The sequence below is a fragment of the Pelobates fuscus genome, chromosome 3, assembly GCF_036172605.1.
Source record: "Pelobates fuscus isolate aPelFus1 chromosome 3, aPelFus1.pri, whole genome shotgun sequence".
Taxonomy (NCBI): Eukaryota; Metazoa; Chordata; class Amphibia; order Anura; family Pelobatidae; genus Pelobates; species Pelobates fuscus.
Genome location: NC_086319.1, coordinates 172,004,086 through 172,023,053, shown reverse-complemented (window position 1 = coordinate 172,023,053; position 18,968 = coordinate 172,004,086). Strand labels below are relative to the sequence as shown.

The 18,968-nt window shown below is 45.9% G+C and overlaps 1 protein-coding gene across 2 annotated transcripts in view; it reads right to left on the bottom strand.

The window, feature by feature from the left end:
- LOC134602634 (sodium- and chloride-dependent GABA transporter 1-like) overlaps window positions 1-18,968 on the bottom strand; it is a 60,665-nt gene that overhangs the window by 32,612 nt on the left and 9,085 nt on the right. For both annotated transcript variants that reach the window (XM_063447727.1, XM_063447726.1), the window contains exons 2-3: window positions 18,498-18,900; window positions 645-776 (exon numbers count right to left, since the gene is read on the bottom strand). In XM_063447727.1, the coding sequence (XP_063303797.1) occupies window positions 645-776; window positions 18,498-18,729 (364 nt within the window). In that variant the 5' untranslated portion in view covers window positions 18,730-18,900. The remainder of the gene's footprint in view (window positions 1-644; window positions 777-18,497; window positions 18,901-18,968) is intronic.

Sequence of the window (18,968 nt, the reverse complement as noted above, 5' to 3'; positions counted from 1 at the left end):
AAACTTGGCATATGGTCATAGCTTAATGGTATCACTAGATTGGGACAAAGGTGACTCTTTTAAGTTTACTGTGAGCAGATACCCTGCTAATAGCTGCATGTTTTTTGATTATAAACCCCACTTTGTCACCATTTCATTTGACATATATCATGAATCTTTAAGATGTTTCAGAGGGAGGGCTCAGTTTTAGTTGTAATAATAATAAAACTACTTGTGTGGTCTAATTGTACGTGTATGTTAGAAAAAACATTGTGTGTGTTATGTCTGTAACGTTATGTCTGTCTTGATTAGTTTTGCATTTTCCTCTCTCCCCTTACTAATGGTTGAAGAAGATGCTGCTGAGATACTGAGCATATAGAGCATACCCCCCAGACATGCTTAGTTTACTCCAACAGAATTTGTTGTTTTACATTGAGCCTTCGGATAGCCTTCGGATAGGGGAACCTTCAAATTCTGGAGGTAGAGTCTAGTGCCTTATTTTTAAACTTCATCTACCAATCAAATACTGTGAGTTGAACAACTTTTCCCTATCAGCTTTGTTAGTCTAATTTTTTCAGTTTGCTTCAATTCAGAGTTTGGTTGAATAAACCAGCAAGTGGCTTTACTGTGTGTACTTTTGAGAGAAATAAGCAGTATAATATTACCTTTAAACATTGGAGCCAGCTTCCACACTCCAAGTCCCCCAACAGAGGTGAACTGCCCAAGTGACGTCTCCAGGAAAAAAAGTGGCATTCCGGCAAACACTAATGTCAGGAAATAGGGGATGAGGAAAGCACCTATAATGTGAGATATAAATATGTAAATGCTTAGGTCACAGGTGCAGTCTTTTTATGTACAGTTCCAGGTAGTGACAGGATGAACATTATATATAGCAATATATATATATAGTGTAGATTGGATTAGCGGTATTAGTATAGTAGACAAGATGCCAAAATACCAGAGTATTGCAGTATGCAATGATACCTTTTTTATTGGACTTACATAATATTTCAACGACAAGCTTTCAAGAGTTTTCCTCTCTTCCTCAGGTCTGAAGCAATACTCTATTGCTTTATATTGCTTCAGACCCGAGGAATATATATTTCCATATTACATGTATGTTCTTAATCTAACAAATCAATTACATCTGACTTTGGAGATAAAAAGCTTTTAATGAAAAATATCAAAGCCCCAGTAATGAGTGAAAATAATTCCATAATTTCCATGAGCTACTCATTCACAGTCAGCTGGGGGAGAGACAATATGTCTTCATTCAGAAACCACACACAAACATTACAATTTTACAATAGTGTTCTTGTTTAATGCTGTTTGTTTGATCTTAAAGGGACACTATAGTCACCTGAACAACTTCAGCTTAATGAGGTTGTTCAGGTGAGTGCTACAGCTACCCGGAGCCTTTTTCTTGTAAGCACTGTATTTTCTGAGAAAATGCAGTGTTTATATTGGAAGCTTGGAACACCTCTTGTTGCAGTCAATCAGACGGCCACCAGAGGGACTTCCGAGTTCAGAGGCCCTAAAAAGGCCTCTCGTCCGATGCATTCTGGGTGAATGCATCAGACGGGCTATCAGCACACAAAGCACCGTGAACGCGCTTTGTGTGCTGATAGCCTGTCAGCACTGCTGTGGGCGTGGCTTCAGCTGACAGCTTCAGCTTCAGCTGACAGCTGAAGCCCGAACCCACAGGGACGCTTACGGTCCACAATAGTGGTTGAAGGGGGGGGGGGAGACCTACTCTCCTCCCCCCCCCCCCGGCCCCCACCGCTGTGCGGCGGGTGGGGGCCCTAAAATTATCAATAAGGGGGGGACCTATTGTCCCCCCCCGGCCCCCACCCCTGAGCGGTGGGTGGGGGCCCTAAAATTATCGATAAGGGGGGGACCTACTGCCCCCCCCCCTGGCCCCCACCCCTGTGCGGCGGGTGGGGGCCCTAAAATTATCAATAAGGGGGGGGACCTACTGTCCCCCCCCGGCCCCCACCCCTGTGCGGCGGGTGGGGGCCCTAAAATTATCAATAAGGGGGGGACCTATTGTCCCCCCCCGGCCCCCACCCCTGAGCGGTGGGTGGGGGCCCTAAAATTATCGATAAGGGGGGGGACCTACTGTCCCCCCCCCGGGCCCCACCCCTGTGCGGCGGGTGGGGGCCCTAAAATTATCAATAAGGGGGGGACCTACTGTCCCCCCCTGGCCCCCACCCCTGTGCGGCGGGTGGGGGCCCTAAAATTATCAATAAGGGGGGGGACCTACTGTCCCCCCCCCGGCCCCCACCCCTGTGCGGCGGGTGGGGGCCCTAAAATTATCAATAAGGGGGGGACTTATTGTCCCCCCCCGGCCCCCACCCCTGAGCGGTGGGTGGGGGCCCTAAAATTATCGATAAGGGGGGGGACCTACTGTCCCCCCCCCGGCCCCCACCCCTGTGCGGCGGGTGGGGGCCCTAAAATTATCAATAAGGGGGGGGACCTACTGTCCCCCCCCAGCCCCCACCCCTGTGCGGCGGGTGGGGGGCCTAAAATTATCAATAAGGGGGGACCTATTGTCCCCCCCCCGGCCCCCACCCCTGAGCGGTGGGTGGGGGCCCTAAAATTATCGATAAGGGGGGGGACCTACTGTCCCCCCCCGGCCCCCACCCCTGTGCGGCGGGTGGGGGCCCTAAAATGATCAATAAGGGGGGACCTACTGTCCCCCCCGGCCCCCACCCCTGAGCGGTGGGTGGGGGCCCTAAATACAAAGGGGGGGACCCTAGTTAACCCCCCCCCCCCCCAAAAAAAAATTATCTCCCTACCTACCCCCCTCACCCTAAAAATAATGAGGGGGGGGACATTAACTAAAAACCTGTAAAAAAAAAAAAAAAAAAAAAGAGATAAAAAAAAACTTACCATTCGATGTTTTCTTTCTTCTAAAATCTTCTTTCTTCAGCCCAAAAAAGGCCAAATAAAAATCCATAATAACCGACGCAATAAAAAAAAAAAAAACGAGCGCAAAAAAAATAATCCGTCTTCACCCATGGAGGGCTCCGCGCAGACTGAGCTCCGCAGGGTGGGGAAGGCTTATAAAGCCTTGCCCCGCCCTGCAATTAGGCTAAGAACACTCTGATTGGTGGGTTTAAACCAATCAGAGTGCTCTTTGTCATTTTACAAGCGTGGGAAAGTTCTTTGGAATTTTCCCACGCTTGTAAAATGACACAGAGCACTGTGATTGGATGGATTTCAAGCCATCCAATCACAGTGCTCTGTGTCATTTTACAAGCGTGGGAAAATTCCAAAGAACTTTCCCACGCTTGTAAAATGACAAAGAGCACTGTGATTGGATGGCTTGAAATCCATCCAATCACAGTGCTCTGTGTCATTTTACAAGCGTGGGAAAATTCCAAAGAACTTTCCCACGCTTGTAAAATGACACAGAGCACTGTGATTGGATGGCTTGAAATCCATCCAATCACAGTGCTCTGTGTCATTTTACAAGCGTGGGAAAATTCCAAAGAACTTTCCCACGCTTGTAAAATGACACAGAGCACTGTGATTGGATGGCTTGAAATCCATCCAATCACAGTGCTCTGTGTCATTTTACAAGCGTGGGAAAATTCCAAAGAACTTTCCCACGCTTGTAAAATGACAAAGAGCACTCTGATTGGCTTAAACCCACCAATCAGAGTGTTCTTAGCATAATTGCAGGGCGGGGCAAGGCTTTATAAGCCTTCCCCCGCCCTGCGGAGCTCAGTCTGCGCGGAGCCCTCCATGGGTGAAGATTGATTATTATTTTTTTGCGCTCGTTTTTTTTTTTTTTTTTTTTTTATTGCGTCGGTTATTATGGATTTTTATTTGGCCTTTTTTGAGGCTGAAAAAAGAAGATTTTAGAAGAAAGAAAACATCGAATGGTAAGTTGATTTTATCTCATTTTTTCTTTTTTACAGGTTTTTAGTTAATGGTCCCCCCTCATTATTTTTAGGGTGAGGGGGGTAGGTAGGGAGATATTTTTTTTTGGGGGGGGGGGGGGGTTAACTAGGGTCCCCCCCCCTTTGTATTTAGGGCCCCCACCCACCGCTCAGGGGTGGGGGCCGGGGGGGACAGTAGGTCCCCCCCCTTATTGATAATTTTAGCGCCCCCACCCGCCGCTCAGGGGTGGGGGCCGGGGGGGGGGACAGTAGGTCCCCCCCCCCTTATTGATAATTTTAGGGCCCCCACCCGCCGCTCAGGGGTGGGGGCCGGGGGGGACAGTAAGTCCCCCCCTCATTGATAATTTTAGGGCCCCCACCCGCCGCACAGGGGTGGGGGCGGGTGGGGACAGTAGGTCCCCCCCTTATTGATAATTGTAGGGCCCCCACTCGCCGCTCAGGGGTGGGGGCCGGGGGGGGGACAGTAGGTTCCCCCCTCATTGATCATTTTAGGGCCCCCACCCGCCGCTCAGGGGTGGGGGCCGGGGGGGGCAGTAAGTCCCCCCCCCATTGATAATTTTAGGGCCCCCACCCGCCGCACAGGGGTGGGGGCCGGGGGGGACAGTAAATCCCCCCTTTTTGATAATTGTAGGGCCCCCACCCGCCGCTCAGGGGTGGGGGCCGGGGGGGGGGACAGTAGGTCCTCCCCTCATTGATCATTTTAGGGCCCCCACCCGCCGCTCAGGGGTGGGGGCCGGGGGGCCGGGGGGGGGGGACAGTAGGTCCCCCCCTTATTGATAATTTTAGGGCCCTCACCCGCCGCACAGGGGTGGGGGCTGGGGGGGGACAGTAGGTCCCCCCCCTTATTGATAATTTTAGAAAGCGAGCTGAGCTGTCAGTCAGACAGCTCAGCTCGCGAACGCGCATTCCGCGCACATGCGCGGTAAAGTGCTCAGGTTCTTCATAGGGCGGCATTCAATGCCGCTCTATGAAGAACGCGATTGGTGCAGCGCGAAGCCGTCCCATTGGGCCCCGCGATTTCGTCATTTTGACGAAAAAGGGGGCGCGGCCGAGCGGGGAGCTCGGCGCTGGAACGGAGGTAAGTTTTTAATATAAAAACACCGAATTTTTTTTTTTTAATGAATGAAAGTTCCTATAAAAGCAAGAAGGAAGGCTGGGGGACCTGTCTTTCTTGCTTTTATATGGTGACTATAGAGTCCCTTTAATACCATCAGAGGAGGAAGAATGTGGCAGCCCACTGGGATTATTCGAAAAATTTCAAATTGATGATTTTCCAGACCCTGGGGTTGACATTAGTCCAGATTTACATCTTGTGACCCATGAGGATGTTCCAGGCACTACTTGTGAAATAAAGACAGATAATAAAGTGAATGATCCTTCTCCTTGGGACTTGCACCCTGTCGTTGAAGGTGGAGTAGGCAATGGCAAGAGCATGCTGTGGGTAGTCAGTGCAAACACTCTCTTCCCGGTGAATAATGAGGAGACTAACTATGATGACGTTATTTGCGTTGAAAGTAATGATGCCAGAGATCTTTTGAAACCATATGGAAGGAACGAATTGGTTAAAAGAAAGGCAAGAGACCACCTGCATATAGACAAGAATACGCATAAGAGAAAGAAGAGAACAGGTGAAAAAGAGAAGCTGCAGACTGCCTATCTGCAAATAGTTGAGTTATGTCCTGAAGATGTCCGTGTTACCACAGTGCAGACTCTGTTTGATACACTACTGAGGAGAGTCAGAGAAACCCCAGATCTTCACGTATTGGATGAGTCGGTGCGTGGAGTTGCAGAGAACGTAGAACAAGAAATATTTAAACTTTTCCTGTGTACTGACAGCAGATATACATAGGGTCACTTGGCAGATATGGATTGACACCTGTCCTCAAAACCCCTGATACACACTGACACAGAGCAGAATAGAGACTGTTCCCTGTCCACAGAGACCATGATACACACTGACACAGAGCAGAATAGGGACTGTTACCCCTACATAGGGTCACTTGGCAGATATGGATTGACAAATCCCTGACAAACAGCTACCACATGCAAGGAAGGCAGCAGGGGCGCAAATGACCCACTCCCGACGCGGGAAGGTAGTGACGACAAATAACAATACAGGACTCTTTAGAGGCCCTGTAATTGTAATCAGTCCACTTGAAATCCTTTAACTTTGATCAATTGGAGGGAAGTCTGGTGCAGAGCCACTGACCCATGCGCAGGGCCAGCCTTAGGCCTTTGGGCGCCCTGTGCAAGAAATCTTCACCCTGTCACACCCATGTGCAAGAAATCTTCACCCTGTCATAGGGTCACTTGGCAGATATGGATTGACAAATCCCTGACAAACAGCTACCACATGCAAGGAAGGCAGCAGGGGCGCAAATTACCCACTCCCGACACGGGAAGGTAGTGACGACAAATAACAATACAGGACTCTTTAGAGGCCCTGTAATTGTAATCAGTCCACTTGAAATCCTTTAACTTTGATCAATTGGAGGGAAGTCTGGTGCAGAGCCACTGACCCATGCGCAGGGCCAGCCTTAGGCCTTTGGGCGCCCTGTGCAAGAAATCTTCACCCTGTCACACCCATGTGCAAGAAATCTTCACCCTGTCACACACACACACACAGGCAGACAGCCATACACACGCACACACACAACTGCGACTGACTAGGTTTGTCACCTCCTCAAAAGAACGCATGAGCCTACAGGCATTGCGCATGAGCGTCCAGTAACGTGGCAAAAAAATTCCCAGCTCCCCAGAGGCTGTCCTAGCACCCCGGTCATACAAATATTCATTAACAGCTTTTTCTTGTTGGAGCAGGCGGTCGAACATTAGGAGTGTTGAATTCCAACGTGTAGGGCTGTCGCAAATCAAGTGCCTCACTGGCATGTTGTTTCGCCGCTGGATATCGGCAAAGTGAGCCATGGCCGTGTAGGAACGCCTGAAATGGCCACACACCTTCCTGGCCTGCTTCAGGACGTCCTGTAAGCCTGTGTACTTATGCACAAAGCGTTGTACGATCAGATTACACACATGTGCCATGCACGGCACATGTGTCAACTTGCCCAACTTCAATGCCGCTATCAAATTTTTTCCGTTGTCACACACCACTTTGCCGATATCCAGTTGCTGCGGAGTCAGCCACTTTTCCACCTGTGCGTTCAGGGCGGACAGGAGTGCTTGTCCGGTGTGACTCTCTGCTTTCAAGCAAGTCAAACCCAAGACGGCGTGACACTGCCGTATCCGGGATGTGGAATAGTACCTGGGGAGCTGGGGGGGTGCCGTTGATGTGGAGCAAGAAGCAGCGGCACAAGAGGACTCAGCCGAGGAGGTTATGGAAGAGGATGGAGTAGGAGGAGTAGAGGAGGTGACAGCAGGACTGCCTGCAATTCGTGGCGGTGTCACCAACTCCTCTGCAATGCCACGCATTCCTTGCTTGTCAGCCGTCAGCAGGTTTACCCAATGCGCAGTGTAGGTGATATACCTGCCCTGACCATGTTTTGCAGACCAGGTATCAGTGGTCAGATGGACCCTTGCCCCAACACTGTGTGCCAGACATGCCATGACTTCCTTTTGCACAATCGAGTACAAGTTGGGGATTGCCTTTTGTGAAAAGAAATTCCGGCCGGGTACCTTCCACTGCGGTGTCCCAATAGCTACAAATTTTTTGAACGCCTCAGACTCAACCAGATTGTATGGTAAAAGCTGGCGGGCTAATAGTTCGGACAAGCCAGCTGTCAGACGCTGGGCAAGGGGGTGACTTGGTGACATTGGCTTCTTACGCTCAAACATGTCCTTGACAGAAACACATGACTGTGGGCAGATGAGCGGGAACTGCTCAAGGCGGGAGACGGAGTGGCGGATGGTTGAGAGGGGGCAAGAAGGACAGCAGTGGTTGACGTGGCTGAAGATGCTGGACCAGGAGGAGGATGGCGGCTTAGAGTAGGCGTGCTGTTGGTACTCATGTGTTGATCCCATAGGCGTTTGTGATGTGAGATCATGTGCCTACGCAAAGCAGTTGTACCTAGGTGGGTGTTGGACCTCCTACGACTCAGTTTCCTTTGGCACAGGTTGCAAATGGCATCGCTGTTGTCCGAGGCAGACACACAAAAAAAATGCCACACTGCTGAGCTCTGCAATGACGGCATTCTGGTGGTGGACACAGCATGCGTTGACTGGCGTGCTGTCGGGCTGACCCCGGGTGCCGATGCATGCTGTCTGACTGTGCCACTAGCTCCTTGCGACGACCCCCCCCTGCTTCCAACTCGTCTCCTCCTCCTCCTCTCTGTCTCCCCATCTGAACTTTCGCCCTGTTCTTCTTCTTGCCGAGCGGGCACCCACGTGACATCCATGGACGCATCGTCATCATCAACCGCTTCGCTTGTATCTGACAACTCAGAAAAGGAAGCAGCAGCGGGTACAACATCATCATCATCACACCGTACCTCCATGTGTTTAACCCCTTAAGGACACATGACATGTGTGACATGTCATGATTCCCTTTTATTCCAGAAGTTTGGTCCTTAAGGGGTTAATGCTGCCTGCCTGAGACATATCCCTGTTATCTACATCCTCTAGCAATAATGGTTGCGCATCACTAATTTCTTCAAACGGGTGTGTGAATAACTCCTCTGACATACCAAGTAAAGCGGCTGTGGTGCTAGTTTTGGTGGTGGCGGCAGGCGGGTGAGTGCTATCTTGAGAGGTGCCTGAAGCTAAGCTGGAGGAGGATGGTGCGTCAAGGTTCCGAGCGGAGGCTGTACAAGATTGGGTGTCCTGTGTTAGCCAGTCAGCTAAGTCCTCAGAACTTTTCAAGTTCAGGGTACGTGGCTTCTGAAAACTGGGCATTATTCTAGGGCAAAAGGGAATCACAGCACCACGACCACGACGGCCCCTGCGGGGTGGCCTGCCTCTGCCTGTCATTTTTTTTGGGATTAGTGGTACTATGCGTGCAAGCTACTGTGAGACCAGATATGATTGGCAATGTGAACTGTAACAGTTCTGCAGAGCACACACTGTAGGCCTGAGACACCCGCTTGAAGACAAGTAACTGCTATTCAATTTATAACAGTGAAAAACAAATTTTGGTTTTAAAAGCACGCTATAGAGACACCAAATATGATTGGCAACTGTCAAAGCACGCTGGAACAGGTCTACAGAGCACACGCTGAAGTAGGCCTGACACCCAGACGCTTGCAGACAACTAACTGATCTTCTATTACAGTGAAAAAAAATGATTTCTTTAAAATCTAAAGCTTAAGCTATTGTTAAAACAGATATGAGTGGTGGCACTGACTGCGCAAATGGGCAAGGCATCCAACCTGACACAGAAGCTGGCAGGCAGGCAACTGCTCTTCTATTACAGTGAAAAAAAATTTTTTATTTTAAATCTAAAGCTTAACCAATTGTTAAAACAGATATGAGTGGTGGCACTGGGCTAGTGGGCACAGTATCCAATGTGAACCTCACACAGAAGCTGGCAGGCAGGCAACTGCTCTTCTATTACAGTGGAAACAAAATTTTGGTTGTAAAAGCACGCTATAGAGAGACAAGATATGAGTGGCAACTGTCAAAGCACGCTGGCACAGGTCTGCAGAGCACACGCTGAAGTAGGCCTGAAACACAGACGCTTGCAGACAACTAACTGCTCTTCTATTACAGTGAAAAAAAAATATTTATTTTAAATCTAAAGCTTAACCAATTGTTAAAACAGATATGAGTGGTGGCACTGGGCTAGTGGGCACAGTATCCAATGTGAACCTCACACAGAAGCTGGCAGGCAGGCAACTGCTCTTCTATTACAGTGGAAACAAAATTTTGGTTGTAAAAGCACGCTATAGAGACACAAGATATGAGTGGCAACTGTCAAAGCACGCTGGCACAGGTCTGCAGAGCACACGCTGAAGTAGGCCTGAAACACAGACGCTTGCAGACAACTAACTGCTCTTCTATTACAGTGAAAAAAAAATATTTATTTTAAATCTAAAGCTTAACCAATTGTTAAAACAGATATGAGTGGTTGCACTGGGCTAGTGGGCACAGTATCCAATGTGAACCTCACACAGAAGTTTGCAGGCAGGCAACTGCTCTTCTATTACAGTGGAAACAAAATTTTGGTTTTAAAAGCACGCTATAGAGAGACAAGATATGAGTGGCAACTGTCAAAGCACGCTGGCACAGGTCTGCAGAGCACACACTGAAGTAGGCCTGAAACACAGACGCTTGCAGACAACTAACTGCTCTTCTATTACAGTGAAAAAAAAATATTTATTTTAAATCTAAAGCTTAACCAATTGTTAAAACAGATATGAGTGGTGGCACTGGGCTAGTGGGCACAGTATCCAATGTGAACCTCACACAGAAGCTGGCAGGCAGGCAACTGCTCTTCTATTACAGTGGAAACAAAATTTTGGTTGTAAAAGCACGCTATAGAGACACAAGATATGAGTGGCAACTGTCAAAGCACGCTGGCACAGGTCTGCAGAGCACACGCTGAAGTAGGCCTGAAACACAGACGCTTGCAGACAACTAACTGCTCTTCTATTACAGTGAAAAAAATATATTTATTTTAAATCTAAAGCTTAACCAATTGTTAAAACAGATATGAGTGGTTGCACTGGGCTAGTGGGCACAGTATCCAATGTGAACCTCACACAGAAGCTGGCAGGCAGGCAACTGCTCTTCTATTACAGTGGAAACAAAATTTTGGTTTTAAAAGCACGCTATAGAGAGACAAGATATGAGTGGCAACTGTCAAAGCACGCTGGCACAGGTCTGCAGAGCACACACTGAAGTAGGCCTGAAACACAGACGCTTGCAGACAACTAACTGCTCTTCTATTACAGTGAAAAAAAAATATTTATTTTAAATCTAAAGCTTAACCAATTGTTAAAACAGATATGAGTGGTGGCACTGGGCTAGTGGGCACAGTATCCAATGTGAACCTCACACAGAAGCTGGCAGGCAGGCAGGCAACTGCTCTTCTATTACAGTGGAAACAAAATTTTGGTTGTAAAAGCACGCTATAGAGACACAAGATATGAGTGGCAACTGTCAAAGCACGCTGGCACAGGTCTGCAGAGCACACGCTGAAGTAGGCCTGAAACACAGACGCTTGCAGACAACTAACTGCTCTTCTATTACAGTGAAAAAAAAATATTTATTTTAAATCTAAAGCTTAACCAATTGTTAAAACAGATATGAGTGGTGGCACTGGGCTAGTGGGCACAGTATCCAATGTGAACCTCACACAGAAGCTGGCAGGCAGGCAACTGCTCTTCTATTACAGTGGAAACAAAATTTTGGTTGTAAAAGCACGCTATAGAGACACAAGATATGAGTGGCAACTGTCAAAGCACGCTGGCACAGGTCTGCAGAGCACACGCTGAAGTAGGCCTGAAACACAGACGCTTGCAGACAACTAACTGCTCTTCTATTACAGTGAAAAAAAATATTTATTTTAAATCTAAAGCTTAACCAATTGTTAAAACAGATATGAGTGGTGGCACTGGGCTAGTGGGCACAGTATCCAATGTGAACCTCACACAGAAGCTGGCAGGCAGGCAACTGCTCTTCTATTACAGTGGAAACAAAATTTTGGTTGTAAAAGCACGCTATAGAGACACAAGATATGAGTGGCAACTGTCAAAGCACGCTGGCAGGGTTGTGCAGGGCACACGCTGAAGGAAGGCCTGGCAGAGCCGCTTGAAGGACACTGACTGTCTGCTATTAGCTTACACTGGAAACCTTTTTTCTTTGTAAAAGCACGCTAAAGAGACACCAGATATGAGTGGCAACTGTCAAAGCACGCTGGCACAGGTCTGCAGAGCACACGCTGAAGTAGGCCTGAAACACAGACGCTTGCAGACAACTAACTGCTCTTCTATTACAGTGAAAAAAAAATATTTATTTTAAATCTAAAGCTTAACCAATTGTTAAAACAGATATGAGTGGTGGCACTGGGCTAGTGGGCACAGTATCCAATGTGAACCTCACACAGAAGCTGGCAGGCAGGCAACTGCTCTTCTATTACAGTGGAAACAAAATTTTGGTTGTAAAAGCACGCTATAGAGACACAAGATATGAGTGGCAACTGTCAAAGCACGCTGGCAGGGTTGTGCAGGGCACACGCTGAAGGAAGGCCTGACAGAGCCGCTTGAAGGACACTGACTGTCTGCTATTAGCTTACACTGGAAACCTTTTTTCTTTGTAAAAGCACGCTAAAGAGACACCAGATATGATTGGCAACTGTCAAAGCACGCTGGCACAGGTCTGCAGAGCACACGCTGAAGTAGGCCTGACACCCAGACGCTTGCAGACAACTAACTGATCTTCTATTACAGTGAAAAAAAATGATTTCTTTAAAATCTAAAGCTTAAGCTATTGTTAAAACAGATATGAGTGGTGGCACTGACTGTGCAAATGGGCAAGGCATCCAACCTGACACAGAAGCTGGCAGGCAGGCAACTGCTCTTCTATTACAGTGAAAAAAAATTATTTATTTTAAATCTAAAGCTTAACCAATTGTTAAAACAGATATGAGTGGTGGCACTGGGCTAGTGGGCACAGTATCCAATGTGAACCTCACACAGAAGCTGGCAGGCAGGCAACTGCTCTTCTATTACAGTGAAAAAAAAATATTTATTTTAAATCTAAAGCTTAACCAATTGTTAAAACAGATATGAGTGGTGGCACTGGGCTAGTGGGCACAGTATCCAATGTGAACCTCACACAGAAGCTGGCAGGCAGGCAGGCAACTGCTCTTCTATTACAGTGGAAACAAAATTTTGGTTGTAAAAGCACGCTATAGAGACACAAGATATGAGTGGCAACTGTCAAAGCACGCTGGCACAGGTCTGCAGAGCACACGCTGAAGTAGGCCTGAAACACAGACGCTTGCAGACAACTAACTGCTCTTCTATTACAGTGAAAAAAAAATATTTATTTTAAATCTAAAGCTTAACCAATTGTTAAAACAGATATGAGTGGTGGCACTGGGCTAGTGGGCACAGTATCCAATGTGAACCTCACACAGAAGCTGGCAGGCAGGCAACTGCTCTTCTATTACAGTGGAAACAAAATTTTGGTTGTAAAAGCACGCTATAGAGACACAAGATATGAGTGGCAACTGTCAAAGCACGCTGGCACAGGTCTGCAGAGCACACGCTGAAGTAGGCCTGAAACACAGACGCTTGCAGACAACTAACTGCTCTTCTATTACAGTGAAAAAAAATATTTATTTTAAATCTAAAGCTTAACCAATTGTTAAAACAGATATGAGTGGTGGCACTGGGCTAGTGGGCACAGTATCCAATGTGAACCTCACACAGAAGCTGGCAGGCAGGCAACTGCTCTTCTATTACAGTGGAAACAAAATTTTGGTTGTAAAAGCACGCTATAGAGACACAAGATATGAGTGGCAACTGTCAAAGCACGCTGGCAGGGTTGTGCAGGGCACACGCTGAAGGAAGGCCTGGCAGAGCCGCTTGAAGGACACTGACTGTCTGCTATTAGCTTACACTGGAAACCTTTTTTCTTTGTAAAAGCACGCTAAAGAGACACCAGATATGAGTGGCAACTGTCAAAGCACGCTGGCACAGGTCTGCAGAGCACACGCTGAAGTAGGCCTGAAACACAGACGCTTGCAGACAACTAACTGCTCTTCTATTACAGTGAAAAAAAAATATTTATTTTAAATCTAAAGCTTAACCAATTGTTAAAACAGATATGAGTGGTGGCACTGGGCTAGTGGGCACAGTATCCAATGTGAACCTCACACAGAAGCTGGCAGGCAGGCAACTGCTCTTCTATTACAGTGGAAACAAAATTTTGGTTGTAAAAGCACGCTATAGAGACACAAGATATGAGTGGCAACTGTCAAAGCACGCTGGCAGGGTTGTGCAGGGCACACGCTGAAGGAAGGCCTGACAGAGCCGCTTGAAGGACACTGACTGTCTGCTATTAGCTTACACTGGAAACCTTTTTTCTTTGTAAAAGCACGCTAAAGAGACACCAGATATGATTGGCAACTGTCAAAGCACGCTGGCACAGGTCTGCAGAGCACACGCTGAAGTAGGCCTGACACCCAGACGCTTGCAGACAACTAACTGATCTTCTATTACAGTGAAAAAAAATGATTTCTTTAAAATCTAAAGCTTAAGCTATTGTTAAAACAGATATGAGTGGTGGCACTGACTGTGCAAATGGGCAAGGCATCCAACCTGACACAGAAGCTGGCAGGCAGGCAACTGCTCTTCTATTACAGTGAAAAAAAATTATTTATTTTAAATCTAAAGCTTAACCAATTGTTAAAACAGATATGAGTGGTGGCACTGGGCTAGTGGGCACAGTATCCAATGTGAACCTCACACAGAAGCTGGCAGGCAGGCAACTGCTCTTCTATTACAGTGAAAAAAATGATTTATTTAAAATCTAAAGCTTAACCAATTGTTAAAACAGATATGAGTGGTGGCACTGACTGTGCAAATGGGCAAGGCATCCAACCTGACACAGAAGCTGGCAGGCAGGCAACTGCTCTTCTATTACAGTGAAAAAAAATTAGTTATTTTAAATCTAAAGCTTAACCAATTGTTAAAACAGATATGAGTGGTGGCACTGGGCAAATAGGCACAGTATCCAATGTGAACCTCACACAGAAGCTGGCAGGCAGGCACCTGCAATTACATTACACAGGAAAAAAAAAAAAAAAAGCAGCCTGATGTTATAGCCCTAAAAAGGGCTTTTTGGGGTGCTGTCCTTACAGCAGAGATCAGATGAGTCCTTCAGGATTGTAGTGGACACTGAATACCCTAGCCTAGCTATCAATTTCCCTATCTAATCAGCAGCAGCTAAACTTTCCCTCCTCTCACTAAGCATGCAGCTTCAGAATGAATCGAAAATGGATGCTGGGAGGGAGGTTGGAGGGTGTGGAAGGGAGGGAGTGCTGCTGATTGGCTGGAATGTGTCTGCTGACCGAGAGGCACAGGGTCAAAGTTTGCCCAATGATGACGAATAGGGGGCAGATCGAACTGCGCATGTGTCCGCCCGCCGCGGCGAACGCGAACACGCTAAGTTCGCCGGGAACTGTTCGCCGGCGGACAGTTCGGTACATCACTACAAATAGCATAGAAAAACAGAAAATGACCGCACTCAGGGACTTGTAAATATCACTAAAACTTAACTTTTAATGTTCAAGATAAATCAAATCAACGTTTCAGCCCCATATTTGGGCTTTCATCAGGATGTTTTTTTACCATCCTGATGAAAGCCCAAATATGGGGCTGAAACGTTGATTTTATTAACATACCAAATATACACATTTCATTTATTTTAACATGTGTAATGATATTTTTTTTCATACTTCCCACCAGCCAGATACACATGGTCCCTTATAGCTGGCTGTGGATCTGGCAGCATACTTCCCACCTGCTGCCAGATCCACAGCCAGCTATAAGGGGCCATGTGATCGCTCTTTGAGAGCAATCACATGGCCCCTGGGGGCCTTATTTGCCGTGGGAGTGCTGCATGGTAAGTACCGCGGACCTCCAGGGGTAGAAAGCCGCTATGCCGTTCTATGCTCCGCAACGGCATTAAAACCCATTCTAATGGAATAGAACGCCGTAACAACGTTAAGGGGTTAATAGACTGTGCTTCCTTTTGATTAGTTACTGTATGTTCTACATTTACATATCAAGTTTGAGTGTCTTTTTTGTTACACCAAACTTTGATATTAACCATTTTGCTGCTTGAGTATTAAAGAAGGAATTTAATGCATAATATGAGCCTACTGTCTTTAATAGAATCTATATTTTCTGCCACCAAAGATTAGGAAAATATTAAAGTTTAGGTAACAAAATATATGATTTAAAAAAAAAAAAAAAATCCCGTTATTTTTGCAGCTATTATAACCAAAAATTTAAAATTTTCTTTAAAATCTCCATAATTCCCAGGTTAGAGAAAACCCCTAATAAAATAAAACAAATAGGGGTCCCTGAGGCAATTTACAAATAAGCAATATATCACCTCCTATTCCCTTACATGCAGCAATGCGAGAGTCAACAATGTAGCTACCCACTAGCTTACATCTCCATTTCCAGGATTGGGGATAAAAAAATTAAAAATAATAATTTGGTAGTCCAGCGCATCCTTCAGGTGTCTGTACTCAAGAGTAGGAAGTACTCAATTGTTTGCCCGTTTTCTTTATCTAGTGTTTGTGAGAATTATTATTAACATACCAAATGGGCAACCATGTCTGCCCATACTCCCTTTCCCCAGAACTGCAAAATGGGGAATTCTGAATGATTTCTTTATGGTTCCAGATGATACCTTATGTCCAATTGGCGGACATGCACAGTGTTTAAAATAATGATAATTGTGGTTAGAATATAATTATGGAGGTTCCCTATGGAGGGCTCTTTAGCCACAACATCATACTAGTGTTCTCCTGTACCCGTTGAAACCCACTTATCATACTTTAGTCATGCAAGGGTTTAGAGGAATTGGGTGGACAATTTCTTAGTTTCTACCCTTAGGCTTATTTGTTCTCTAGATTTTTACATTAATTGTAGTAACTATACCACCAGCCTATGGTAGTGGGCCCATAGCATCTGTTTCTACTTACGGAAGTCTTAAAGTTTGAAAACTTTTTTATTATAGCATGTGTAACGGACTGCCTGGCAGCCTAACCGTGTTCCTCTTTCAATTAATGCTTCCTAGTACTTGCGAGCACCATAAGCACTGTACTGGAACACCATAACCACCATAAACCCCACAAACCGCCGCAGCTTGGTTGGGGTCTCACTGTCCTCCACCCACCTTGGACCCAAGACCAGGATCCAGCTTCCAGTGGGTAGACCTCTCCTAGTCCAGAGAGCGAAGCAGGCTGCTCTTACAAGAGCAATCTTGTGATCCAAGGGAGGATAGTGATTATAGCAATCCCCAGAGTGTGAACATAGCTCTCCAACCCCTAAACATGAGCCTAGACTTCATGAAGGGGTAAACTGTTCTGTTTAATGGCAGCCACTACTGGACTTTTATGACAGTCCCCATGCAAGGGGCACTCCCCTCTGGACCTGAGAGAAGACTACAGTAAAAACATACACACAATTGCATTGGCTCTCAGGTCCAGGACACTCCCATACAAAACAAGACAATCCCTCCCCTATGCCTGGGAGATAATTGAATCAGGAACTGAACTAACTCGATTATCTTCAGGTACAAAAAAACATAACTTTTAACAACACCCCGAAAGCACCCCCAAAACCCATGGAAACCCAACAAAAGTACATCCCCTGATAGCCCCGATCTGGGTGACCAACATATCCAAAAATCCCCCAGATCGGTTCAGGGGTTCGAGATTTCCATGGAAGTCATGGTCCTATGTCCAAAACAGTTCCAGGGAATCGGGGCTAACGGTCGATCTCTCTGTCTGGAGTACAAAAGTACATAACTCACGTAAAGCCTTTTAAAGTGCATTGGGCAAGGTATATTGCAGGGCCCATAGTTCTGAGGCAAGAGGCTGGCCAGCAGGCCCCTCCAAGAACCCGTGACGAGGTTCAGTTTGTCACAGCATGATTATTTAATAATTATGTAATGTAGTAACAACAAGTGTATGTAGGCTAGTGGTGGCTGATCATCTACTACAAGGCACAAAGTTAGTTGCTGGTACTTGAACTGTTTTATGTTGATTCACTGTTCTCATAATACTATATTTAGAGGTGCAGGGGATTGGAATGCAGGAAGAGAAACACTACATGACAGCAGAAACATTGGAATCCTAATGATTTTTGACAAATTTATCGCTAGATTCCTGATTCAGTGGGAGAGAATAAAGTGTTCTGAAAAGTGTCTCTTTTTTAGTCTCTAATATGTTTGTATTCAGTAAGTGTTGGCTTTCTCGGCCTTCCCTTTCCTGCCATTTTTCTAAGAAAAATTGATTTCAGAAAATACTAACAAAATTAGAGTGGAGCAAAAAAGAAAGTAAAACAGAACCATTTTCTTGTTGAAAAAGTGATGAAAATAGTAATAACGTCGTTGCATCAACAAAAAAAGGTGTGTGCATTAAAAAATAATGGTTATAACCCAACAGAAGCAACAGATTTAATACATTTTGCTGAAACTCCAGTGAAACATTATACATTGACGGGACCACTTTGATAAAGCTTCCTGTATACTGCTATGTACATAATTTGTCTTTTAGTATTAAAACCCTGAAATGATCCTGCTTTTCAGTTCATAACTTACACCTATTGTGGGGCCTAAACAAAACCTTAATAATTTCCAAAGAATAAGAGGTTAGAGGAATTATCCGGAACTCTGTGAGTGTAACCTTGAATTCTGGACAATTTAGATATGTTAACGTTATTACCCTATGAGGTCTTTTTCTCCGTTTTGTGTTATTAGGTATATCTTATTTTTTACCAAAAACCTTGAACATGTTATAGAGTGGAAAGAAGTGAGTGGAAAGAAGTGATTGGTGGAAATGAACATGCATGCATACATTTGAACAGAACTAACATGTTGTCACCTAACCCATTCCATGGTCCTGAACATTGTATCACTAAGCATCTATCTGGTGTGATTGTTAGATAGACCAACTTTTCCAGTACTTACCACCTCCATTTTTCCCACAGAGATATGGGAAACGCCATACATTGCCCAGACCAATGGCATATCCTACGCAAGATAGCAGGAAATCAAATCGCCCTTTCCATGTGCCTCGATCCTCAGATTCTTGTTTTTTCTTGATATCACTGGAGGAAGTACATAGTATCTCCACAGGGACTGCTTGGCGCACTTCGGTTGGAGAGGTGAGCTCAACTGAGTCAATGTCAGTCTTACCCATCTTGAACAACAGGTAGAGTGAAGGAAGGAGCACCCAGAGAAGATGAATTACTTTTTAACAGAAAAGTGGGAATGGACAATGGAGCTGATTGAATTAAAGTGATTCAGAATGGAATTACAGTCAGGCATGGAGCGAAATGTCTACTCAAGAAAGCAGAGTCTTCAAATTTAACTGCAAATTAAGAAAGATGAGAAACAGATGCAAAAATGAGACAGGTGCATGGGATGTTTTAGATGGTC